Source organism: Ovis aries, chromosome 2 (assembly GCF_016772045.2).
Source record: "Ovis aries strain OAR_USU_Benz2616 breed Rambouillet chromosome 2, ARS-UI_Ramb_v3.0, whole genome shotgun sequence".
NCBI lineage: Eukaryota > Metazoa > Chordata > Mammalia > Artiodactyla > Bovidae > Ovis > Ovis aries.
The window spans coordinates 73,655,355-73,682,884 of NC_056055.1; the positions used below are offsets into that span (position 1 = coordinate 73,655,355).

At 41.3% G+C, this 27,530-nt stretch overlaps 1 protein-coding gene across 2 annotated transcripts in view; it reads left to right on the forward strand.

Moving 5' to 3' along the window:
• Window positions 1-27,530, forward strand: part of PDCD1LG2 (programmed cell death 1 ligand 2) — a 93,723-nt gene that overhangs the window by 38,674 nt on the left and 27,519 nt on the right. For both annotated transcript variants that reach the window (XM_060409433.1, XM_012124822.4), the window contains 2 exons: window positions 3,498-3,803; window positions 18,807-19,073. In XM_060409433.1, the coding sequence (XP_060265416.1) occupies window positions 3,498-3,803; window positions 18,807-19,073 (573 nt within the window). The remainder of the gene's footprint in view (window positions 1-3,497; window positions 3,804-18,806; window positions 19,074-27,530) is intronic.

The following is a 27,530-nucleotide window of genomic DNA, read 5'->3' on the forward strand; positions in this document are numbered from 1 at the left end:
TTTGATTTCCTCTGTAATTTACAATAAGATGGCTCAGAGGGTAAAGCGTCTGCCTGCAATGTGGGAGACTTGAGTTTGATCCCTGGGTCGGGAAGATCCCCTGGAGAAGGAAATGGCAACCCACTCCAGTACTCTTGCCTGGAAAATCCCACAGACAGAGAAGCCTGGTAGGCTACAGTCCACGGGGTCGCAAAGAGTCGGACATGACTGAGCGACTTCACTTTCACTTTCGAGAATACTTGAGGATTGCAAAAGTGTACTGCATTCCTAAACTTATCATTTTATATCAAGTAATCAAGCTGAAAGCTTTGCATATCTTAAAAACTTCAACTGTGGCAAAATTAGACCAACTAACAATCTCCTAGTTTATTCTGAGCGACTCAGATACATGACTTATGTTTGCCAATTGCCCTTTCCTCTTGTGAATGTTAGCTGGAAAATGTCACCTGCCTGAGAGACAGCACACTTTATGCTCCAGGGTTCCATGTGTGTATATACACATACACTCTATGGAAGGCAGAGGGGAAAAGCAAGCAGCAAATGGGTTTTTGTCAAAGGCCCAGACAGTGAAGAGGGGAGTTCTGCTGTATGCTGTGGGGAGTTCCAGAGGAAGTTACAGGTGTTCCTTCTCTCATGAGAAGAAAGTGTAAGTGTGGTAAATAAATTTGCTAAATAAATCTAATAGCAACTACACCAAAGTCCTCTGATTCTTGTTAAATCTCAGACTCAGCAACTAACTTTCCCTGCAATCCCCATTTCTCTTCCCTGTTTCTTGTTTTATCTTGTTTCTTGTTCTTCTTTTATTGTATAATAAAAGAGAAGGAAGTACTATGAAGAAAGTCAAAGTAGTATAAATTTCTAAACTAGGCACATAGAAGATAGTTAATACATATTTGACGAGTGAATAAATAAATATTTTACTCTTCAGGGCAGAGTATATTTCATAACAGGTAGCTCTGTTTTAGTTATAAGAGGACATAATAACAAATATTTGGAGATGATTCTAAGAATCTACTTTTAGGAGTATCCTATTATGGAGACTTGGGAGAGAGTTATTACAAGTGTTCAGGGCATTCCACAAAATGGGATCATGTGGGAAATTTAGAAGCACAGTGTCTTTTTTCACATGTATCATCCCAGAGTCTTCTCAATGTGGCCAAAAAAATGCAAGCTTAATTAACGTTTTATACAGAAGCACTGCCCAAACCCATTCTGTACAAAAAATACCAGGCAGATGTGAACTCCTTTCTGTTAGAAAGGCACATTCATTTTCTAGTTGTGGTTAAAACAGGGTTTGGAAGGAAGATATAAACTCATCACTTATTTTTAATAAAACTCATATTTGTGCACTACACCAACAGGTGCATTGGGTGGTGATTAAGAATGCCAGTTTGTGCAATTTAGGGCAAAATGAAGTTTGATGAGAGGAAAACAGAAGTGAATATGGGTGCATGCATACTCAGTCTCTCAGTCATGTCCTACTCTTTGCAAATATGGGTAGGCTCGTCCTTTTTTTTCTCTTCCTCTCCTCCTTTTTGTTACTTATATGTTAAACCTTTAACTAGAATTTAGTATGTGCTAGGCACTGGAGACACCAAAACAAATTCAACCTGCACTGCCTTCAAAGATTTTCAGGATGGTAGAAGGAAAAACTCCAGTCAGAAGAGAATTTCAATGTGAATCATTCGAGCAACTAAAAACCCCCTATCTATTTTTACGTGAAATCTGTTGTCCAGGATGGTCAGAATACCACTTTCTCAAGAACTAAAGCATGGTAGAAAAGAAAGGAACCAATGTTTGCTGACTACCTACTACCTGCCAAAATAAGCCATTTTGTGCTGTTTATCTAGTTTTCACCACACTGCTGGCAGGTAGATTTAACCTTGGACCTTTGCAGATAAAGAGGCCGAGACTCATAGAAGTTTAATGATGTGATCTAGATCAAAGGGTTCATAATCTGGATACACTCAGAATTTGAACCCAGGTTCATCTGTCACTAAATCCCAAGCTCTTTTCATACTATGTTTTATGTTTTACAGCATATTCTAGAAGCCATCCCCAAATATTTGTTAAATGAAAGTTTTGAATTAATTAAATGAATGGATTAATGAAGCAAGTCCTATTGAACATAATTTGATCTAATCTTCTGTCATAATTCAGAAGCTACTTTGAGATCGTACACACAGTCTTAATGACTGCCCCTTTATTATTGATAGAAACAGCATAATTTTGTAGTCTCTCACAATTTATTCATGCATACACTACTTTCATTAGTTTTGCCATGTTTGACTACTCTTTGCACTATTGTTTTTATAGAATTATCTAAATCAACTGAGCTTTTATTTTTTGAAGAAAACAATCTACCCCCGTGGTAAATGGAAAACCAGTATCAATGATACTAGTAAATAGAAGATATGAGCAAAAATAAATGCAATAAAAGTAAAGTGGTGCTTTAAAGTCTCCTGATAATATCTGCCTGAACGCTTCTTGTTTTATTAAAAGGAAAAATAACCATTGTTAGAAATGTGAAAGTCTAGTTGCAAATTGTATGTAATTTGAAAGATTGAAATGAATTGAAGAGGGAATAAATTCTCTGAATAACCCAACTCCCTTTGGGCCTTGATTCTTTCATATCTAAAATCATTGTGCATACTTCTTGAGGTATATGTCTCACATTTGGGGAGCTACTGTTTCAAAAACTATAGATTTTGAAGTCAACCATCTGACTGGCTCTGAATTTTAACTTTACTAATTGTGCATCCTGAAACAACTGTGCGTCCTGTTTGACCCAGTTTCTTCAACTATAAAACAGTAATGATTATGTGTATTTTATGGTTGCATTTTCAGTATTGAATGATATGGTTTAGAGTCTAGAACAGTGGCCGACACATGGTAGATATACATTAAGTATTAGTAGAAAAGACATTTCTACAGTGGGCTTGTATGATGTAGTGGTCAAAAGCACTTGAACTTAGCAATACCTAGGTCTGATCCTGGCTGTGCAATCTTAGGCAAGTTGTTTAACCATTCTGTATCCGTTTCATTTTCTAAAAAGAAGATGGCTCTACCTCATTGGCTTGCTGGGGAGACTAAAAGAGATCATGTGTTAGCAGAGGCCCACCACCTAGTAAGAATTCAACAGTTGATAGTTGTTATTATTACTATCTCTGCTGAGAGGAGGTAAAATTTGGCAGGGAATGATGTAATTTGATCCATATAAAGAAAATGAGCTTGGATCATGGGAGCAGTGGGAGGCCAGTCAGCTGTACAGGTGACGAGTGTTGAGAGGCAAGAACTACCTCAGAGCAGGGATCAAGAATTACACTCTTCCGCAAAGTGGATGGGGCAAGGGATAGAAAAGAACTTCTGCAAATGCCCAGATAATGATAGGTGTCTCCTGGGAAACCAAGGTTATATGGGTCTCCTCAGCTCCCCAACTCTGAACAGAACTGAAATGTGAAGCCAGACAGTGGGAGAATGTCTTATTTTCTGTTCAGCTTTGTTCACAGTGACCGTCCCAAAGGAAATGTACATGGTAGACTACGGCAGCAATGTGACCTTGGAGTGTGATTTTGACACTGGAGGTCCTGTGGAACTCGGAATTTTAAAAGCCAGTTTGCAAAAAGTGGAAAATGATACAGTCTTGCTCAGTGAAAGAGCCACTTTGCTGGAGGAGCAGCTGCCCCTGGGGAAGGCCTTGTTCCTCATCCCCCGAATCCAGCTGAAGGATGCAGGGCAGTACCGCTGCCTGATCATCTATGGGATTGCCTGGGACTACAAGTACCTGGCACTGAAAGTCAAAGGTGAGTACTTTCAGGGCCTGGAATCCACGGAGGCGCCTCTCCAATGCAGAACCTATTAGTTGCAAGTAACAAGTCCACTGAAGCTAGCCAAGCAAAAACTGGGATGATGATTATTAACAGAAAAAGCTACCTCAGAGAAGACAAAAGCACCTGCTCAGAAGTAGTTTTTCATATCTACATATAAAGCAATGGAGGTGAGGGTAAATGGGGATAGAGGGAATAAAACGGGTATAGAGAAAGCCAGGAAAATGACTCCCTGTAAGTTGGGAGGGTACCAAAGATAAGTTTTGCCTAATCCACAGGAACGATATTGGCTTGATATTATACTACTCTTTCAGAGTCCAGAGTTTTTTAAACTATGATTTGCCACCCATTAGAAGTTTAAAATATCAGTTTAAAGAGTGACAAAAGTGGGTTTTTTACCAATAAAATTAATAAATGAATAAAATTGAATATATCAGGGCATCACAAACTTTTTCAGAGGGGGTGTGTGTGTGTGTGTGTGTGTGCACGCATGCGCGCGTGCATGCATGTGGGTGTGCATCTTGGCTTGTAGTATAATAAATTCTTTCTCACTCTGGGTCATAGACTAAAATGTTTGGGAAATGCTACTCTAGCCTCAGTCTTATCTATTGCACAGAAACAGCTGAAGTTCAGAGAACTGAAATGGGTAGCCTGAGGGAGCCAGTTCAGTAGCTGTCTCCATTCCTCTGAGTTGAGGGCTTTCTCCACCACAGCATGAGCCAAGAACCTAAATCAGAAGAGAATCTTCAAGTTGCTGTTTGTTCTGGAAAAGGTCACTTGAGGAAAGACATAACAACTATAGAAAAGTAGATTTGGCTCTGTTAATCAGCTTGTGTGGCTCAGCCTTTACTAACTGTTCTGAGGTAAACTATGTCGGTTTTCCTCTGCCGCTAGACCTCAGAGGATCTGTTCTGTCTTCTGGAGAGTCTCCGAATTTTGGTCCCTAAAGACCATTGACCTTGACAGCTGTGGTGTAATTTTACAATCTGGAATAAAGAAGGACAAACTGGTATAATTAGAATGAGGGTGAATGTTGTTTTCACCTGTGACCTTGAGTGGGTTATTTCGATTTTCATCAGTCAGTCTAAGTTCAGTCGCTCAGTTGTGTCCGACTCTGTGACACCACGGACTGCAGCACTCCAGGTTTTCCTGTCCATCACCAAGTCCCGGAGCTTACTTAAACTAATGTCCATTGAGTTGGTGATGCCATCCAACCACCTCATCCTCTGTCATCCCCATCTCCTCCTGCCTTCAATCCTTCCCAGCATCAGGGTCTTTTCCAATGAGTCAGTTCTTCTCACCAGGTGGCTAAAGTATTGGAATTTCAGCTTCAGCATCAGTTCTCCAATGAGTATTCAGGACTGATTTCCTTTAGGGTGGACTGGTTGGATCTCCTTGCAGTCCAAGGGACTCTCAAGAGTCTTCTCCAACACCACAGTTCAAAAGCATCAATTCTTCAGTGCTCAGCTTTCTTTATAGTCCAACTCTCACAACCATACATGACTACTGAAAGAACCATAGCTTTGACTGGATGGATCTTTATTGGCAAAATAATGTCTCTGCTTTTTAATATGCTGTCTAGGTTGGTCATAGCTTTTCTTCCAAGGAACAAGAATCTTTTAATTTCACGGCTGCAGTCACCATCTGCAGTGATTTTGGAGCCCCCAAAATAAAGTCTGTCACTGTTTCCATTGTTTCCCCATCTATTTGCCATAATGTGATTGGACCGGATCCCATGATCTTCGTTTTCTGAATGTTGAGTTTTAAGCCAACTTTCTCACTCTCCTTTCACTTTCATCAAGAGGTTCTTTAGTTCTTCTTTGCTTTCTGCCGTAAGGGTGGTATCATCTGAATATCTGAGGTTATCCTAATCTGGAATTTTTCTTATTTGTCAAAGAATAGCAATAGTAGCTGGAGAAGGCAATGGCAACCCACTCCAGTACTCTTGCCTGGGAAATCCCATGAACAGAGGAGCCTGGTAGGCTGCAGTCCGTGGGGTCTCTAAAGGTCGGAAACGACTGAGCAACTTCACTTTGACTTTTCACTTTCATGCATTGGAGAAGGAAATGGCAACCCACTCCAGTGTTCTTGCCTGGAGAATCCCAGGGACGGGGGAGCCTGGTGGGCTGCCGTCTATGGGGTCGCACAGAGTCAGACACAACTGACCCAACTTAGCAGCAGCAGCAGCAATAGTAGCATCTACCACATAGGATTACTGTAAAAATTAAAGAGATAACGTAAAAAACTGAGCATGATGCCTGGCATATGATGGGTGTCCAGAGATTTGCTTCAAAGACCCTCAGGTCCCACAAGGATAGTGCCCTCTTCCACATCAACTAACAGTGAATCATCAAGAAAGCCCTCAGCCTGGATGTAACCTCCTACCTTTACTGCGTTTTCTACAGTCAGCTGGGAGGAGCTCCAGACATTGATGTTAGTCTGAGTTTAATCAATGGGAGGAGAGAGAGCTCAACATCCTCACGATCTCCTAGTGTCCTTGGATATCTGCACCCTGAAATCACTGCCCCATGTTTGTTGATCTTTGTGGGCATGCTTTAATGCATGTAGGATCTTTGGGCAATTTGATACCAGTCCCAGTCTTTCTTGCTCTGGCTGAGAGGTTTCCCTCATGCATGGAAAGGCACTCTGTCTGCTTCCTCACCTAGATCAGGGATGATGTGACAGGATGACTCAAACCTTAAATAATTAATTATTAATCCCTTATACCTTTAATGATTGTCCAGCTAGACTATGCTGCTGCTGCTGCTGCTGCTAAGTCTCTTCAGTCTTGTCCGACTCTGTGCGACCCCATAGACGGCCTCCTACCAGGCTCCTCCGTCCCTGGGATTCTCCAGGCAAGAACACTGGAGTGGGTTGCCATTTCCTTCTCCAATGCATTAAAGTGAAAAGTCAAAGTGAAGTCGCTCAGTTTTGTCCCACTCTTAGCGATCTCATGGACTGCAGCCTACAAGGCTCCTCTGTCCATGAGATTTTCCAGGCAAGAGTATTGGAGTGGGGTGCCATTGCCTTCTCCAGTCCAGCTAGACCATATGGGATCACAAAGACTTTCTATGGGATGCATACACATAGACAGTTTTAGGAAATTAGTTTCTAGATTTTCATCTTCCTCAAATACTCTTTCCCTAAGTTGACTGTGCCTGAGAATGTGCCTTGCAGCCAAGGCTCTTGGGGTTCCCCTAAAACACTTCCTCTTTTAATTTTGCTTTACACATTTCATATAAAGCCTACCTCTCACCCATCATGAATATAATGCTTTGCTCCGAGGTGTGAAAACTTACATAGTGCCAAACAAAAGAATGACTGGAAATACTGATATCTTACCAAATTGTAATGGCTAACAAATCCTTCAGCAAACCAGGAAGTATCAAATTCTCTGTTTTCAGCAAAACTGAAGTAGTCCCTAATAGAGTTAATAGCTAATAAAAAAAAATGAAGTACTTTTGTTATATAAATCATAAGGCTTTCAAAGAATGAAATATTACTATAACTGAACTCCTTCCATGCCCACCTATTTATTCATATGAGCAAGATTCCTTAGCCCTTATAGCTACAAAAAATGAAAAACAGAAATAGAATTGATTCTGAAGATTGTCTCATTCCAACTGTTAAGTCATTTGCATCCTCATGCACAGGTAGAAAATGAGAATCCCATCCATCCCATTAAGAGATACATTTCCAGTAAACTTTTCTTATGTTTAATAATTGTCAATATTCATAATATTTGTTTTGATTTTACGTGTGCTGATAATAATGGAAATTAGACCTCAATGCTGAATAACAATTTGAACACTTAAAGCCTCATGGTCACAAGAAAAAAAATCAATTTCAATAGCTATACATTTTTGTTGCTGCAAAGAAACAAAAGGATAACCACAAAGGAGTGATCAAACATGTTGCATTAGGATAAATTCTGTAGAAGTGTAGAAGTGTAGAGTGATATTTAAGGAATATTAATAAAAAGAAAAGTTCTGACCATTAGAGTAGAATATATGTATTTTTCTTTTTTTATAAATTTATTTATTTATTATTTATTGGCTACACTGGATCTTCGTTGCTGTATGTGGACTTTCTCTAGTTGTGGTGTGTGGGCTTCTCATTGCAGTGGCTTCTCTTATTGTGGAGCACGGGTTCCAGGCACATGGGCTTCAGGCAACGGGCTTAGTTGCTCTGCAGCATGGGGGATCTTCACAGACCAGGGATCGAACGGGTGTCCCCTGCATTGCAAGGAGGATTCTTAACCACTGGACCACCAGGAAAGCCCTGTATCTTTCAGTGGATGGTGGTGTGTATTAAAGACACCTTCTTTGATATCTAGGTGATGTTGGATACATTTGTGAAAGAGTGAAATGCCTTACTGAAAATATGTGTTCGTAAAATGCTAAACATTATATATTTTTCCAATATAGAAACCTATGAAATATTCCAAGAATAAACTTAATAAATATGTGAGAGGGGGCACACTGCATCACAATTGTTTTAGGAGGAATGCAAGCAAAAAGGAAAAAAAAAAAAAGAGGAGGTTGAAGTCAAGCACCTAAGGATATTCTGCCCTAACTGGGGGTCTCTGAAAGAAACAGGGGACATCTGGGACCTCAGTTAGGGTGTGCTTAAATAGAACAAGACTAGAGGAAGGATGTGTTTGTCTTTAAAATGCCTGATTTTTGGCATATACTTGAAAATAGATTTATAATAGTTTCTTTGATGTCTGGACAACAGTTCATAATAAATATGGTGAAGAGAGGATGGATTTCATAAGGACAGGGAAAAAAAACACCAGATAGCACGGCTAAAGAGTTTATAAAAGACAGTAACAGAAGGCTGCAGTTTTTGAAATGCCTGGTTGCAACCCAAGATTAGATATCTGTCAGAGAAAGCCCAGGCAGCATGATGGAAGAGGAGAGCACAGCAGCCATGAGAAGCCAGGGATTGAGCACAGCGGCTGAGAACCGGCCTGTGCATGGATCCCAGACAGACACAGAGCAGGAGCTAAGAACAGAAGGGCCAAACCGTCCTGAAGGCCTGAGCAGACTGAGGCTTGGCAGAATTTCTTTAAATCAACAGAAAGGCCCAGGATAGAGTACAACTTCATCAAAAGGTGGAGGAAGAAGGCAGCATAGAGAGAAACAGCCTTCACCCTAAGAAGGGGAAGACAAACAGCAAAGGGAGGAGACAGCCCAAGAGAAACATCTTAGTAGTGAAATGATGTCTGTACATTGAGCTTCTAGACCCAGAAAAAAGCATTTGCTAAAGTAACTTAGTAATGAGGCTAAATCTCTGCTCTGTCTTTGCTCCCTGGGGAAACAGAAAGGAATAAGGAAAGCCTGAGAAGAAAACAATATCCTGAATTTTGAGGGGTGGGAAAGCTCCTGGGAATTACAAACTGTTTAACCTGATGTTCCTCTCCAGGTCATTTAACAGACCAATTGAAAGCAGTCCTAAAATATTTCTTTTAATGACTGCTAGATACCTGCCAGGACTCTTTAAGTTTAAGGCATTTAAAACTACATTTTTTCCACCTTAGTTATGGTCATTATGATGATAAAGCAGATAATACTATGTACAGTGGATAATATAGTGCTATAATATATAGTAAAGATTATAAAGCTTATCTTTATTTTAGAAATGCTAAAGTTGCCAGTAACATTTGAATCATATAGTCAGAGATAGCAGGATAACAGAAAGCATTTAAACCAGTGGATGCTGAAATCAGAAAGTAGTAATTCTTTTGATGAAACAGACTGAGAAGCCAAATGGAGAATAGTGAGGCAAGTCGGCAATTAGTGAAAGCAGGAAGAGATAATAATTACCAGCACTAATTGACTATTTAATACGTTCTAGGTACCTAACTCATTTATCATTCTAACACTACAGTTAAGGATAAGTAATACTGTGCCAATTTTACAAATGAGGCTTAAGGCCTGACAAGTTATGTAAGTAGCACTTAAGTCTAGTCAAAATTTTTGGACTCTAAGGCCCATGTTCTTAACTACTATGCTTACCATGTGTTGTTTTGCTAAACCAGACAAGTAAGTACCAATGGGTTGAAGCTACCATGAGGCAAAATTTGACTCGGCATAAAGATAATCTTCCCAATGAAAGTTTAACTTTCTTATTGTCTAATCACTGCAAGGACCACTTCTGGAAGTAGGAGCTTCCATTCGTAAGTATATTTAACCAAAAGTTAGTTATCTAGTAGGTTACCAATATCAAGAAAAAAAATATTATTAAAGAGAAAAAGGGACATTTCATAATGATAGAAAAAAATCAATTCAGCAGGAAGATATAGCAATCCTAAATGTGTATACATCTAACCATATAGCTTCAAAGTGTATAAAACAAAATTTGACAGACCTAAAAGGAGGAATAAATGGATCCATAATCATATTTGGAGATTTCAACTCATCTCTGTTATAACTGGAATACCCAAAAAGTAAACAAGAGAGTAGAACAGCATTAGCCATCTTGATTGACTTATATAAAACTCATGCCCAACAACTACAGAATACACATTGTTTCCAAGTACATGTGAAACATTCATCAAGATAGTCATCTAGCAAAGCTGCTGGAGAAGATGCTTCTTGTTGAGCAGGAAGTGGAATGAAGTGAAGTGGCTCAGTCGTACCCGACTCTTTGTGACCCCATGGACTGTAGCCTGCACCAAGCTCCTCCATCCATGGGATTTTCTAGGCAAGAAAGAGTACTGGAGTGGGTTGCCGTTTCAGGAAGTTGGACTAATTGAATTTTAAGATCACTGCCACCTCTGAAATTCTAAAATTTACTCATATTTTCCTAAGAATATCACCCTCAGTCCAGCTTCCCCATTGTGTGTTGCTGATAATGATGTGTTTTCAGCCACTTCCCAAATAAGATGGGGAGACGTCTTTAATGTTATATAAATGAAGGATGTGGGCTCATGCCTCTCCCTCAGATCTTGCTCATTCTTTTTAAAAAAATGTATTTTATTTTTTCATTGACGAATAGTTGATTTACAATGTTATGTTAGTTTTGTGTGTGATTCAGTTTTATATGTATGTATATATATATAGATATGTGGTATATATATATATATTCTTTTTCAGATTCTTTTCCATTATAGGTTATTACATATTTTGAATATAATTTCCTGTGCTATACAGTAACTATTTGTAGTTCATCTATTTTATATATAGCAGTGTATATCTGTGGAGAAGGAAACAGCAACCCACTCCAGTGTTCTTGCCTGGGGAGTCCTGTGGACAGAGGAGCCTGGTGGGCTGCCATCTATGGGGTCACACAGAGTTGGACACGACTGACGCAACTTAGCAGCAGCAGCAGCAGCAGCAGCAGTGTATATCTAGGGCTCCCCAAGTGGCTCAGTGGTAAAGAATCTGCTTACCAATACAGGAGACATGAGTTTGATCTCTGGGTTGGAAAGAGCCCCTGGAGAAGGACATGTCAACCCACTCCAATATTCTTGCCTGGGAAATCCCATGGACAGAGGAGCCTGGAAGGCTATAGTCCATGGGGTTGTAAAGAGCTGGACATGAATTAGCAACTGAACAGCAGCAGCAGCAGTGTGAATCTATTAATCCCAAACTCCTAAATTATCCCACTCCCCTATCCCCCTATAGTAACCATAACTTTGTTTTCTATGTCTATGAATCTACTTCTGTTTTGTAAATAAGTTCATTTGTATCATATTTTTAGATCCCACATATAAGTGATATCATATTTGTCTTTGTCTGACTTACTTCAATTAGTATGCTAATCTCTAGTTTCATCCAAGTTGCTGCAAATGACATTATTTCATTGTTTTTTTTATGGCTGAATTATATTTTATACACACACACACACACACACTTTGGCCTTGGAGTGCAAAATGAAGTAGGGAAGCTAACAGGATTTTGCCAAGAGAACGCACTTGGTCATAGCAAATACCCTCTTCCAACAACACAAGAGAAAACTCAACACATGAACATTACCAGATGGTCAATACTGAAGTCAGATTGACTATATTCTTTGAAACCAAAGATGGAGAAGCTCTATACAGTCAGCAAAAACAAGACCAGGAGCAGACTGTGGCTCAGATCATGAACTCCTTATTGCCAAATTCAGACTTAAATTGAAGAAAGTAAGGAAAACCACTCGACCATTAAGGTATGACCTAAATCAAAGTCCTTATGATTATGCAGTGGAAGTGAGAAATAGATTGAAGGGACTGGATCTGATAGAAAGAGTGCCTGAAGAACTATGGATGGAGGTTTGTGACATGGTATAGGAGGCATTGATCAAAACCATCCCCAAGAAAAAGAAGTGCAAAAAGGCAAAATGGTTGTCTGAGGACACCTTACAAATAGCAAGGATAAGAAGAGAAATGAAAGGCAAAGGAGCAAAGGGAAGGTATACCCATTTGAATGCAGAGTTCCAAAGAATAGAAAGGAGAGATAAGAAAGCCTTCCTCAGTGATCAATGCAAAGAAATAGAGGAAAACAACAGAGTGAGAAAGACTAGAAATCTCTTTAAGAAAATTAGAGATACCAAGGGAACATTTCATGCAAAGATGGGCTCTATAAAGGACAGAAATGGTATGGACCTAACAGAAGCAGAAGATGTTAAGAAGAGGTGGCAAGAATACACAGAAGAACTATACAAAAAAGATCTTCATGACGATGGTGTGATCTAGAGCCAGACATCCTGGAATGTAAATTCAAGCGGGCCTTAGGAAGCATCTCTACGAACAAAGCTAGTGAAGGTGATGAAACTGCAGTTGAGCTATTTCAAATCCTGGAAGATGATGCTGTGAAAGTGCTGCACTCAATATACCAGTAAATTTGGAAAACTCAGCCATGGCCACAGGACTGGAAAAGATCAATTTTCATTCTAATCCTTAAGAAGGGCAATGCTAAAGAATGTTCAAGCTACTGCACAATTGCACTCATCTCACACGCTAGCAAAGTAATGCTCAAAATTCTCCAAGCCAGGCTTCAACAATACATGAACTGTGAACTTCCAGATGTTCAAGCAGGATTTAGAAAAGGCAGAGAAAATAAAGATCAAATTGGCAACATCCACTGGATCATAGAAAAAGCAAGAGTTTTTCAGAAAAACATCTACTCCTGCTTTATTGATTACACCAAAGCCTTTAACTGTGTAGATCACAACAAACTGTGGAAAAGTTTTAAAGAGATGGAAATACCAGACCACCTTACCTGCCTCCTGAGAAATCTATATGCAGGTCAAGAAGCAACAGTTAGAACCAGACATGGAAAAACTGGTTTTGAATCGGGAAAGGAGTACGTTAAGACTGTGTATGGTCACCCTACTTTTTTAACTTATATGCAGAGTACATCATGCTGGGCTGGATGAAGCACAATCTGGAATCAAGTTGCTGGGAGAAATATCAATAACCTCACATGTACAGATGACCACCGTTATGGCAGAAAATGAAGAGGAACTGAAGAGACTCTTGATGAAAGTGAAAGAGGAGAGTGAAAAAGTTGGCTTAAAACTCAACATTCAAAACACTAAGATCATGGCATCTGGTCCCATCACTTCATGGCAGATAGATGAGGAGACAGTGGAAACATTGACAGACTTTTTATTTTCTTGGGCTCCAAAATCACTGCAGATTGTGGTTGCAGCCATGAAATTAAAAGACTCTTGTTCCTTGGAAGGAACTCTACAACCAACCTAGATAGCATATTAAAAAGCAGAGACATTACTTTGCCAACACAGATCCGTCTAGTCAGAGGTATGGTTTTTCCAGTAGTCATGTATGGATGTGAGAGGAGGACTATAAAGAAAGCTGAGCACCAAAGAATTGATGCTTTTGAACTTGGTGTTGGAGAAGATTTTTGAGAATCCCTTGGGCTGCAAGGAGGTCCAACCAGTCAATCCTAAAGGAAAGCAGTCCTGAGTATTCTTTGGAAAGACTGATGCCAAAGCTGAAACTCCAATACTTTGGCCACCTGATGTGAAGAACTGACTCATTGGAAAAGAACCTGATGCTGGGAAAGACTGAAGACAGGAGGAGAAGGGGATGACAGAGGATGAGATGGTTGGATGGCATCACTGACTCAATGGACATGGGTTTGAGCAAGCTCCGGGAGTTGGTGATGGACAGGGAAGTCTGGCGTGCTACGCAGTCCATGGGTCACAAAGAGTCGGGCATGACTGAGCAACTGAACTGAACTGAACACATACATAGACCACATCTTCTTTACCAATTCATCTGTCAATGAACATTTATATTCCTTCCATATCTTGGCAATTGTAAATAGTGCTGTAGTGCACATTCCAATACATATATTTTTTCAAATTAGAGTTTTCATATTTTCTGGATACATGCCCACGAGTGGGACTGCCAGATCATATGGTAATTCTGCTTTAAGGATCCTCTATACTGTTCTTGGAAGAAACATTATGACCAACCTCGATAGCATATTGAAAAGCAGAGACATTACTTTTCCAACAAAGGTCCGTCTAGTCAAGGCTATGGTTTTTCCAGTGGTCATGTATGGATGTGAGAGTTGGACTGTGAGGAAAGCTGAGCGCCGAAGAATTGATGCCATTGAACTGTGGTGTTGGAGAAGACTCTTGAGAGTTCCTTGGACTGCAAAGAGATCCAACCAGTCCATTCTGAAGGAGATCAGCTCTGGGATTTCTTTGGGAGGAATGATGCTAAAGCTGCATGGGGTCGCAAAGAATCGGACACGACTGAGCGACTGAACTAAACTGAACTGAACTGAACTGAAAATCCAGTACTTTAGCCACCTCATGCGAAGAATTGACTCCTTGGAAGAGACCCTGATGCTGGGAGGGATTGGGGGCAAGAGGAGAAGGGGATGACAGAGGATGAGATGGCTGGATGGCATCACTGACTCGATGGACATGAGTCTGAGTGAACTCCAGGAGTTGGTGATGGACAGGGAGGCCTGGTGTGCTGCGATTCATGGGGTCGCAAAGAGTCGGACACGACTGGGCAACTGAACTGAACTGAACTGATACTGTTCTCCATCATGACTATAGCAGTTTACATTCCCACCAATAGTGTAGGACGGTTCCATTTTCTCCACACCCTTCCAATATTTATTCTCTGTAGACTCTTGATGATAGCCATTCTGATTGTGTGACATGATACTTCATTGCAACTTTGATTTGCATTTTTCTAATAATTAGCTATGTTGAGCATCTTTTCATGTGCCTGTTGTCCATCTGTAAGTTTTCTACGAAAAAAATGTCTATTCAGGTGTTCTGCCTATTTTTTAATTGGGTTGTTTGTGTTTTTGATGTTGAGTTCTATGAGCTGTTTGTATATTTTGGAAATTAATCCCTTGTCTGTTGCATCATTTCTTGATTATTCTTTTAGGAGAACATCTCTCCCATCTGCTCCCTTATTTATATAGCCAAAACTTCAGCCCAGCTCCTGATTCCTGGCCCTCCTACCTCTGAAATCACCTGTCAACTTGGCAGCCAAGACCTGTATCTTGTCCTAAGCTGCCTTGCTGGAGTAGGCCAAGCCCTCATCCATAAGACACTATTCCTATGAATCCATTTATTCTACTTTATGCCCTCCCAAACGCTAGTATGGATATAAGGGGACATCAAACCAAGGAAAAATAAGTGTAGATAAAGTAACAAAATGAGATAAAGCAAGTACTTAAAATGCATGCTTCAGGTACTATTGGATTGCTAGAGACAGAGCAAAATTGGCTCCAAGGAGACCGATGATTCTAACCAGTTCAAGTTCTTTAGTAGGCTGCTTCAGAACCTAATTCTTCTCATCTTCTATTTCTGAGTACCCCTAAGTCCCTCCAAAAACATCCCTCTTCCCATATTTGATGCTTCATTCCTAGACTTTTGTACTTACTTAGAGAACCATCCTCTTCTGATGATTCCAATGCAGAATTAAGAATGCTGTACCCATGAAGGGCTTGAGTTCAAGTCCCCTCAGTCACCCCCGATTCCAGCCATTTTCTTGTTTATTCCTGGAGTATGCACTTAGTCTACCACATAGGGTCTTTGCATGGTTTAAGCGATGGAGGTATATTAAGGGGATGGAGTCAGGTTTAGAGCTACTCACCCCGGTTGTCTCTAAGTTCTTGACTAAGTGAGATATACCCAGATTAATTAGTAGCCAAATGGGAAATGACCTCCAGTTTTTAAAATAATAACTGGATGAATATGTAATTTTTTTCCTTTTGCCTCTTCCTACATTGAGCCTTCTCTTATAATCTGCACTGGAGAACATGACTCAGAATAGGGACTTCTGGTTTCTTGTTCCCTTGTCTTAAACTGAGTCCAGATTTGCAAATCAGACCCTGAAGTCACTCACCCATCCAGCCTCATAGATAAGAAAATCTTCCCCACCACTCAGTCACAAAGAGAAGCTGGAGTAGTGTGAGTGAGGAAACTGTGAGAGCATTTTGAGGCAGGCAGCCCAGCTGGCCTGGCCAAGCATGCTTAGTGGTATGGAAAAGAGGACTTCAAGAAAAGGCCACAGGCTATAAACAGCTCTTCAAGGTGCAGTCATCCTGCTCTCTGGTGACCCATGACCCCGTAAGTGAAGCAGAAGACCCGGGTTCAGTCCCCGGGTGGGGAAGATTCTCTGGAGAAGGAAATGGTTATGCACTCCAGTATTCTTGCCTGGAGAATTCCAGGGACAGGGGAACCTGACAGGCCACAGTTAATGGGGCAGCAAAGAGTCAAAGTTGACTGAGTGACTAACACAATCAAATTAGCAGCTCATAACATAGAGACACACAAGGGAGGCTCTCAAAAGGCAAAAGTTGTGGAGAGGGGCTTGATTATTCCTTCCATGTCCACAGAATGTAAAAGTGCAGAACATGAACTCAGTACCTAGAAAACACTTAGTAAGTCATACATATTTGATGTTTTCCATGTGGCTGTTACCATTATTTTAGTAGAAAAATCACTTTTCACCATTTGTACTCATTTATACTCCTCCCCAAAATTTGAGAAAAAATGTTTATTCATATCTGGGCCATATATATGTCTTCACGTCAAAGATGGTATCAAAATTCTATTTCTTAAAGACTAGCTAATGAAAGCTAGTGCCCACCCCCTCTTCCTTTCACCAAAAGTCAACAGGTTACTTTTTGCCCTCCCTGTACTTGCATATGTGGTTAACATTTATTTTTAGCTATAGTCTAAAACAGTTGGACAATTTGTACTTGTGTCTTCCTGGTGCTCTCAGTGTCACTTGTATCTATTTTAGACCTCAGTTTTCTAGAGAGCAGGGAGGAATATCTGGTTAATTCATTCAGCATCCACTGCACAGAATGGTGTGTGCATGTATATGTGTGCACGCACGTGTGTGTGCGTATGTGTGTGTGCATGCATGTGGGGGGTGTTATAGAGGAGAAATAACTAATAAGTACACTCTATTCTTGAATATGTATAGACAGAATCTAGGTCTTTTAAAAATAATAGCACTTATCATGTACCTGCTGTTCAATTCAGTTCAGTTCAGTTGCTCAGTCATGTCTGACTCTTTGCAACCCCACGAATCACAGCACACCAGGCCTCCCTGTCCATCACCAACTCCTGGAGTTTACCCAAACTCATGTCCGTTGAGTCAGTGATGCCATCCAACCATCTCATCCTCTGTCATCCCCTTCTCCTCCTGCCCCCAATCCCTCCCAGCATCAGGGTCTTTTTTTTTTTTTTTTGTCAGGGTCTTACCAATGAGTCAACTCTTCGCATGAGGTGGCCAAAGTATTGGAGTTTCAGCTTCAGCATCAGTCCTTCCAATGAACACCCAGGACTGATCTCCTTTAGAATGGACTGGTTGGATCTCCTTGCAGTCCAAGGGACTCTCAAGAGTCTTCTCCAACACTAAAGAATTGATTCAAAGCATCAATTCTTCGGCACTCAGCTTTCTTCATAGTCCAACTCTCACATCCATACATGACCACTGGAAAAACCATAGCCTTGACTAGATGGACCTTTGTTGGCAAAGTAATGTCTCTGCTTTTTAATATGCTCTCTAGGTTGGTCATAGCGTTCCTTCCAAGGAACAAGAATCTTTTAATTTCATGGCTGCAGTCACCATCTGCAGTGATTTTGGAGCCCCCCAAAATAAAGTCTGACACTGTTTCCACTGTTTCCCCATCTATTTGCCATGAAGTGATGGGACCAGATGCCATGATCTTCGTTTTCTGAATGTTGAGCTTTAAGCCAACTTTTTTGCTCTCCTCTTTCACTTTCATCAAGAGGCTTTTTAGTTCCTCTTCACTATCTGCCACAAGAGTGGTGTCATCTGCATATCTGAGGTTATTGATATTTCTCCCGGCAATCTTGATTCCAGCTTGTGTTTCTTCCAGCCCAGCATTTCTCATGATGTACTCTGCATATAAGTTAAAGAAGCAGGGTGGCAATAAACAACCTTGACGTACTCCTTTTCCTATTTGGAACCAGTCTGTTGTTCCATGTCCAGTTCTAACTGTTGCTTCCTGACTTGCGTATAGGTTTCTCAAGAGGCAGGTCAGTTGGTCTGGTATTCCCGTTTCTTTCAGAGTTTTCCACAGTTGATTGTGATCCTCTCAAGACCTCTGAAGGCCTCTACCAGGTTACCAGTGTTCTGCGCCTAAAGCCACACCCCAACAGCCACAGATTGTGATAGGATAAAGCACCATTGAGATTTGAAATCAAGCCTTGATTGTGCATAATTGGCTCCACCAGTTAATAATCCTGTGACTTAGAGTGAAATAAACCTCTCTAGCCTCAGTTACCTTCAACAAAAATTGGGGATATTGATGATGCTCTTTTGTTGTAAAAATTAAATTATTCAGTGATGTAAAAGAGCATGATATCTGGGACACAGGAAATGTTTTAAAAGTTAAAACCATTTTTATTTAATATTGATAATGATAATTTATTTCATAAGACATTAAGTACAGGGATCTATAGGAATCAGAAACGAGAGACTTATTTCTTCATCTTTTTGTTTTGTCCCAGCTTCCTACAAGAAAATAAACACTCGCTACCTCAAGGTCTCAGGGACAGATGAGGTAGAGCTCACCTGCCAAGCTGAAGGCTATCCCTTGGCAGAAGTGTCTTGGCCAAACATCAGTATTCCTACCAACACCAGCCACACCAAGACCTCTGAAGGCCTCTACCAGGTTACCAGTGTTCTGCGCCTAAAGCCACACCCCGGCAGGAATTTCAGCTGTGTATTCTGGAATGCCAATGTGAAGGAACTCACTTCAGCCACCATTGTCCAAGGTAAGAGCTGCCCACCCTTCCTAGCTCTACCAGTGAGGGTTCAGGCAAGAAATGGATGACACAGTCAGAATGAGTAACCTGAGAAGAGTGTAATGAAGGGAGTGATTAAGATTTAGAGAAACTACTAAAAGTAGGATAGAGCACCTGGGACTTCAAAAGTCGTGGAGCTGTACCGCCTCTGCCTCCAGGAGAGTCTGCTGGAACCTGGAAAAGGGACCTGGGGCCTCCAGTACACGGTACTGCCACCTGCGGCCACTCCCAAGAACAGAAGGTAATGAATGGATGCCCCAACCTTGTTCTCCCACCCTCCAGTCTCCTGCTGGAGCCTCCCACTGGCAGAATGCAGGTGAGGTCAGAGAACAAGGAAGTCCTCTGATATGTTCATAAGGTCAGCCTCTCAGGGCTTAAAATAGAGTGTGCAGTGAATGGACCCAAAGAGGAAACTGAAAATACCCAGCATAAGGGCTGATCACTTTGATTCAGGCATAATGCCATGAGTCAGCAGTATGAATATTACTTTGCTGGCTTTTCTGCCAGTCAAGTGGTTTTAGAGTTTTCCAGGAAAACTGACCTCTTTAAAAAAATCACTTATAGACCTCTCTGGCTATGCTGAATCCTATACTTTAGAACTTCATGCATCAGTAAAATTTATAACAGTTCTCATAGTCTGCTAATTTTTTATCTGCTAAAAACATTCATTTGACAAATAAGAACAGCTAACATTTAGTATCAGATCATTTAGTATCAGCTAACATTTAGTATCATAATCATTTTATAAGACAAGTCAATTTTTTGCAGAGGCATAAGTCTCCTATTGTTCCACAACCATCATGGGCTTTATTTTTTTTAAGAATTTTATTTATTTATTTAGCCAGGTCAGGCCTTAGTTGTGGCATGCAGATCTTTCCTTGCAATGCATGGACTCTCTAGTTGTGGCGCACAGGCTTAGTTGCCATAGGATACATAGAATCTTAGTTCCCCGTCCAGAAATCGAACCCATATCCCTGCATTGCAAGGTGGATTTTTTAGCACTGGAACACCAGGGAAGTCCCCACTGTGGGCTTTAGACAACACAAATTTATTAGATCACACTTCTGGAGGTCAAAAGTCTGAAAAGAGCTTTACTGGGCTCAAATCAAGTTGCCACGGGACTGTAGAGGCTCTAAGAGAGAATTCATTTTGTGGATTTCTCCACCTTTGGGAGGCTACCTGCATGCCTTGGCTCATGGCCTTTCTTTCCACCTCCAAAACCAGCATTAGATTTCTACTTCTGCCGTCACATCTCTTCCTTTAACTCTCTTGCCTCTCTCTTCTACCTCTTAAGGACTCTTGTGATTACATTAGATTCCCCCCCACCAATACATACCTCAACCTGATAATTCAGGATAGTTTTCCCATTTCAAGGTCCTTAACCACATCTGCACAATCCTTTGTTATGTAGGGTAATGCATTCATAGGTTTCAGAACATGGACATCTTTAAGAGGAGCCATTATTCTGCTATCTTACCAATAAAGGATATAATTTCAGAACAAAGACAGTCCTTAGTAGTGATTAAATTTGACTTTACAGAAGATTTGCTATATTATCATTATATTCCACTATTTACTCTCTATCTTAGGTAAAAGAACTTATGATGAGGACTTGTGTGGCATGCAGGCATTTAGGTGGTGACCCCAAGGGGCAGAAGTGAGACATTCAAAAATTAAGACAGGAAAGAAGGAAGAGAAAACAGAAGGGTGCATTATTCCAATTGTTGGCATGAACAGTAGAAGCTGAAATACTCAAGAATCTCGTGAGAAGTGTATAGATCATCTCCTAAGATGTTTACTCAAAGAGCTTCAGACTGAAGGACTAATCTTTTGCTTTTACCTCCAGTGGTGAGCAGTTGTCCCCAGGAGTGTAACTTCCTTCTGCTGTGAGCTATGCATGAATATGGGCTGAGAGCTCCCCCAGCATCTATGGCATCAAAGTCATTTCAGGGCAGAAAGCAATGTGTCCACCTGAGGGAGTCACTGACCATGAAGTGAGTTGAGGCCCACCCAGAATTCTACCCGATATGTGGCTAAACTCAGAAGAGAGGCTGAGAGAAAGTGAGGCAGGACGACAGTAGTTGATCCCTTCCACTGCTCAGGTCTGTCCCTTCATGCCTTGTATTCAAACTACTGTCTCCGAGCCTTTCTGAGCCTTTGGGCAGGGAAATAGCTACTATCACTGCACGAGATACATATACCAGAGTTCATGAAACAAGTTACAGTTTCTGCTGCTGCAACTGATCCTAACCCATAGTTGATATTTGTCATCTCTCTCATCAGCATACATTCTAGCTTTCCCTCACTCAGCATTTCAGATGGAATAGTTTGTTTGCCTGGAGGCACCCCTTGAGGGTGGAGGGAAGGAAGACTGTGGGGGTGATTCAGACTTTCAACACTGGGAGACCTGAGCCCTAGTCGCCTCATCCTCAGCAGGCTGCAGTTGCTACAATTGCCTTTTCATTGTTATCACTGGATATGGAAGTAACAAGACTCAGAGAATCAGTGGATCCCTGAGTTCCAGACAGTCTTCCCTGCCTCCATTGTGTAGCAGCATCGGAATTCTTCATGGGAACCATTACTTTGCCAACAAAGGTCCATATAGTCAAAGCTACGGGTTTTTCCAGCAGTTATGTATAGATGTGGGAGTTGGACCATAAAGAAGGCTGAGCACTAAAGAATTGATGCTTTTGAACTATGATGTAAGAAAAGATCTTGAGAGTCCCTTGACTGGAAATCAATCCTGAATATTCATTGGAAGTCCTGATGCTGAAGCTCCAATATTTTGGCCACCTGATGTGAAGAACTGACTCATTAGAAAAGGTCCTGATGCTGGGAAAGACTGAAGGCAGGAGGAGAAGGGGATGACAGGATGAGATGGTTGGATGGCATCACTAACTCAATGGACATGAGTTTAAATAAGCTCTGGGAGATGGTGAAGGACAGGGAAGCCTGGCGTGCCGCAGTCCACGGGGTTACGAAGAGTCAAATACAACTGAGAGACTGAACAGCAGCAACATGGGAATCAAGATCAGCCCCTCTACCAGTATTAGTATTCTTTGCTTTGCCCGCTGGCCTGACAGTGGATAGAGCTCGAGTTGACTAGGCAGTAGCTATAACTTTACATGTGGTAGAACATGCCCCTTGGTACACAGCATCCTTGGTAGAAGTATTGGCCACTAGGGAGCTGGAACTTTAATCCAGGGCAACCTAAATTTGTGGATAGGAGAAGCAAAGACTCTACAAGTAGGTCACTGGAAAAAGTGATGAGAGGAAACAACCCTCAGCCCTGGGGAAGCCCTGGCACAAAAGCAGCACACTGTTGAGGGATGGCTGTCATGGCTGAAGTGAGTTAGAACATGCAAAGAACCATCCGTCATTCAGCCACATTGAGCCATGGCTGAAATCAGGTGGGACAGACAGAATATGAGTTGAGGCACCAGAGATACTGTTCTATCTCAAATTAAATTTTGTCATGGACTGGCACTGATCCATAGGCCAGTTGGAGAACTTTGAAATGACTCAGTGCCCATCTCATCATTAATTTCCTAGCATTTTTTTTTCCTAGAAAATAAAATCCTCCCTGATATAGTTTTCAGAGCAGCCAGCTCCATTGTCATTCCAAATCCCCATTTCCCCACCTCCCCACACTTCACTACACAATTCCAACACTAAAGTTAGCCCAGCTTCTTTCTAAGTTATTATGATGAAGTGAAAAGGCAAAGAGAGGATTCATGCTAAGAATATGGACAGAAATGAAGACATTATAAGTGTACCATTTTGAGAATGAACTTTAAGTGAAAATAATGAATTAGGCAAGTTGACCTTTCAACATTCTCTACATCTCCTTTTATCACAACTAAGACCACCAGACTTGTCACCTTATAAAAACTGAGCTATAACTAATTTGAAACCAGAGCTCCACAGGCTCAAGTATTAATAATCCCAGGGGAATTAGTTTTTTCCAGGAATTGTTTAGTCAACTTTCCTTTGTTATGTAGAATTTTCTGTCTGGTTAAGTGTTGGCCAGTATTGGATGAAAGATGGTTTTCTAAAGTGACTCTTACATAAGGATCTTCACTGGGAAACAAGGGCCTGGATAAGAAGAATTTGGAAATAACTACAACCTACCCTTGTCACCACTGATTACATCAGTATTTTTCTCTTCATAATAGAGAGGTGGAAGGGCAGACTGACCATTTGTCTAGAAGCCTTAAGGCAGTGAGAAGTTGAGAATGAAGTAAGCTGGCCCTTCTCTCCATGGGAGAGACCTAATAATAGTGAAGTCAACAGTTGTGGGAGGTAGCTTGGGGTCTCCTAGGAGAGCGCTCATGAATGCAGCCAGCAGGGAGATGGAGGAGTCTTGGTGCAGTTAGATTCTCTGAGTTGAGAGTCCCTCTCAGCTCTACATTCCTCCTGCCCCCAGACACGGATCCTCTGCTCCAAGTAGTACCCTTTCCTCACCGTGTACTCTCTGAACCTACCTGCACCTGTCTGGTCACCGTGACTTCTTTCCTCAGGCAGTTTCTTCCACACAAAATATCATTCTTTGTTGTCCTCACCAGCCCTCAGGGTAGTTCAGGTATCTCCAGAGTACAAGGCATCTTCCCCTCATCTCACCTCCTAAGACCTATTTCTTTGCTTGCCTGCAACTGTGCTTGTCTTTTGTCTTTCATTGCTCTTTTATTTTCCATGCATTTTAATTGTTCACATGAGTCTTCTTTATATCCAAACTAAAGCAAAACCTGAGTGCTCTGCCCATGGTAAGTGCTCAGTAAATGTAAGATTAATGACTTGGAGACTTACTCCTGGATATCCCAGTCCCATCATCCCAGCTGCCAGTCTGTGTGGTACAAATGATTGCCTAGTTTTGTGATACAAGTACCGGCAACAAAATGACCAAAGTCACACATCCTCCCTCGGGTTCCTTGCTCCTATTTCTCAAAGACATTTTTAAGTTGTCTTATGACTGTGCCCTTTCTCATAAATTGGCTGCTCATTGCTGACATCTGTGACCCACACATACTTCTTCAGAAGTCAATGAAGAAAACACATACAGCAGTGAGATTCTGGGGTGGGAGGTACTCCAGTAGCTCCAGAATAGATGACTGAACATCCTAATTTTCAATCAGAAATTAAGGAGTAGTGACACCATTTTCCTTTTGAAACAGGGTTCTTTCCACTTGACCAGGGATGCATTTTCATTAGGAAATATAATGAGATGGGAGCACAAGAAATAACTGTAACAAGACCCTTGTAGGGCTGGCAGAGAAGCTCTCCCAGGAGACTTGGAGGTGACTCCCTGGCAGTGCTCAGGAGCATGGGCTCTGAAGTCAGATGGACTAGAATTTCAAATCCTCTCTCTGCTACCTCCTAGCTTTGAGAACATGAACATATGACTGAGCCAACCTAGAACTCAGCCTCTCATCTATAGAATAGGGATAAATAATGGTAGATACCTAATAGAATTATCATGAGGATTAAATGAAATATGTAAAGTCCTTAGCAGTCAGAAAGGATAGAAACAGGAAAACAAAAAAACATGGTTTGTCCAGCAAGAAGCCTGGTTTCCTTCTAAGTGCATGAGACTGGATAAAAACAAATCCAATATTTTTCCCATTGCATCAGGACATCTCATTGTTAAGTAGCATGCAATTATTACAAAACAGTCTGGAATAATATGCATTAGGATTTAGGCTAAGAGACCTCAAAATATAGTAGCTTAAAGGCAGGAGTATACTTCTCTCTGATGTCATATTCAGAGATAGAAGGTGGGTCAGAGCAGGTAAGTTTCTGTTTTCTGTAAAGTCATTCAGTAATCTAGGTTCTTTCTGTGTTATTGCTCTGGGACTCTCCAGGATGTTACCCTGTTGAACTGTCAAAGCTGGGTCACTGCCACATTCATGTTTTAGCCCACAGAAAGAAAAAAATACACCCAGTGTTTGAAGGCCAAGACACAAAAAAACCCATTCTCTAGGCTTGAACTTAGTTCACATGGCTGGCCATACCTAACTGCAGGGAAGGCTTAGACATGTAGTCTCAGCAAAACCATGTGTCCAGCTAACACATAGCTAATACTAGAGAAGAAACAGAGAATGGATTTAGCAGTCTGCCACAAGATTTAACTAATGATAAGAAAGATTGGGCAAGGTAGACTAGATGGACAGATAGTCAATTCAGTCCAGCAAATTCTCATTGACACCTTTCATGTAGCTGGTGCTTGGCTCTATAGGGGATCCAGAGATGACTTTGCAAAAGTCTTTGTAATTTCATGTACTTACATGCTAAGCAGACTGATGTCTTATTGCATGTTCAGTGTTCGAAAATCTTTAAGAATAAGTAGAATTTGTGTTTGGAAGGAACTATGAGGGAACCTTACAGGACAAGGGTTTGCATAAAGGCACTGAGGTAAGGACATCTCCTGCTGTGGGGACAGTAGGAACTCCTTGACTTATGGTGCTATATGCAGCAAGTACTTAATAAGCACTTCCTGCGTGTGTGTGCTCAGTCGCTCAGTTGTGTCCAACTCTTTGCAACCCATGGCCTATAACCCAGCAGGCTCCTCCATCCACGGAATTTTCCAGGCAAGAATACTGAAGTGGGTTGCCATTTCCTATTCCAGGGGATATCCCAATCCAGGGATTGAACCTGCATCTCTTGCGTCTCCTGCATTGGCAGGCAGATTCTTTATTACTGCACCACCTGGGAGGCCCCAGTAAGCACTTCCAAGAAAATATTAGTTACTATGGGTTATGTGTGATAAGGGCTGTTAACTAGATGTATTGTGGTGATAATTCACAGTGCATACAAATATCGAATTTTTATGTTGTATACCTGAAACTAATATGTTATATGACAATTATACCTCAATTAAAATTTTTAAATATGGATTATCCAACGTTTAGATGAACCAAACTTCTTAATGCTTTTTATCTTTATGTTCACTACATCTTAAACTTAGAGACAAATACCTGAGGGGCCTGAGCTTTGGATCAGACAGATCTGGGTTTGCAGTCCTGGTCTGGCCGCTTACTTCGCAGGGATGTGTGCTCAGTCACTAAGTTGTGTCCATCCCTTTGTGACCCCGTGGACTTCAACCCACCAGGCTCCTCTGTCCAAGGGATTTCCAGGCAAGAATACTGGAGTGGGTTGCCATTTCCTTCTCCAGGGGATCTTCCCAACCCAGGAATCAAACCGGCATCTCCTACTTGGCAAATGGATTCTTTACCACTGAGCCACCAGCCCATTAGCAGTGATGACCTTAGATCTTGGAGCCTTACTTCCTCAACTCTAAGATGAGAGCCTCAAATTAAATGACATCTAGTCCCTTCTTAGCTAAAACTATCTGTGGTTCTCAGATAGCACTATGATGGGAGAAGGAGAAGACAGAGGGTAGGACTGAGCCCTTCCTCAGGAGCAGTTTTGCCAGACTTTTCCAGGACCAGGCTATGACGCTTATTCTATTTTTGGCAGTGCCCAGACCCTCAGCAGAGAGAGTGCAGACTCCCAACCACTGAACAGCCAGGGAATTCCCTGTTATTTTTATTCTTTATGAGTTACTCCATAAGGCAAAATTCAGCCTGTTGTAAAGGGCACAGTTTACTTGAGTATGCTTCCATCTCCCTGTAGTGAACCCCCATCCAGGCCTGTCCTTGGTCAGTCTGGAGCCCTCATTCTAACCAGAGCACTCCTTTACAAGGCTTTCTCCAGCCTCCAAACTTACTCTTCTCATCCTCCTCTCTACTAAACTCATCTCTTCCTCAGTGCCAGACCTTGATTCTCTGAGGAAAGGAAAATGGCTAGCTGTAATGATTCACATTAAGGTATGATATTCTGTTTTTTCAAAAGGATCCTCTTAATCCTGGAGATTGAATAACTGATCAGATATATTCTAAGCATCATGAATGCTCAACAGTGGAGGGGGAGACATATTTGGGCTGAGGGACTATCCTGTAAAAAGAGACCTGATGAAGGAGAAACAGCAAGGAAGGAAGGAAGAAAAAGAAAGAAAGGAGAAGGAAGGAAGAGGGGGAGGAAGAAAGAAGAGAAAGAAAGAGAACATAATACAGTAGGTATATAAGAGTGGTGAAAAAGATGGAATGTGGAATCAGGCAGCTTGGACTATATCTCAGCTATGTCACTTAATGTGTACTTTTAGGAAAGTGTGCTAGGTCTCTGTGCCTCACTTTCTTCATCAGTAAAACGAGAGTTATAGTACAGCCTGCCTCATAGAGTGGTCATGAAGAGTAAAGGAGCTCATACAGACATCATTCATATACATACAGCATTCATAGAAAAATACCTGGCATGGAGTAAATGCTCAATGCAAGTTGGCCATGTTGGTTATAACTCACTTACTTGGCTGCGTTGTTGGTTTGCCTCTGAGTTACCATACAATGGGATTCTGGTGCTTTTTCTTTCTGCCAG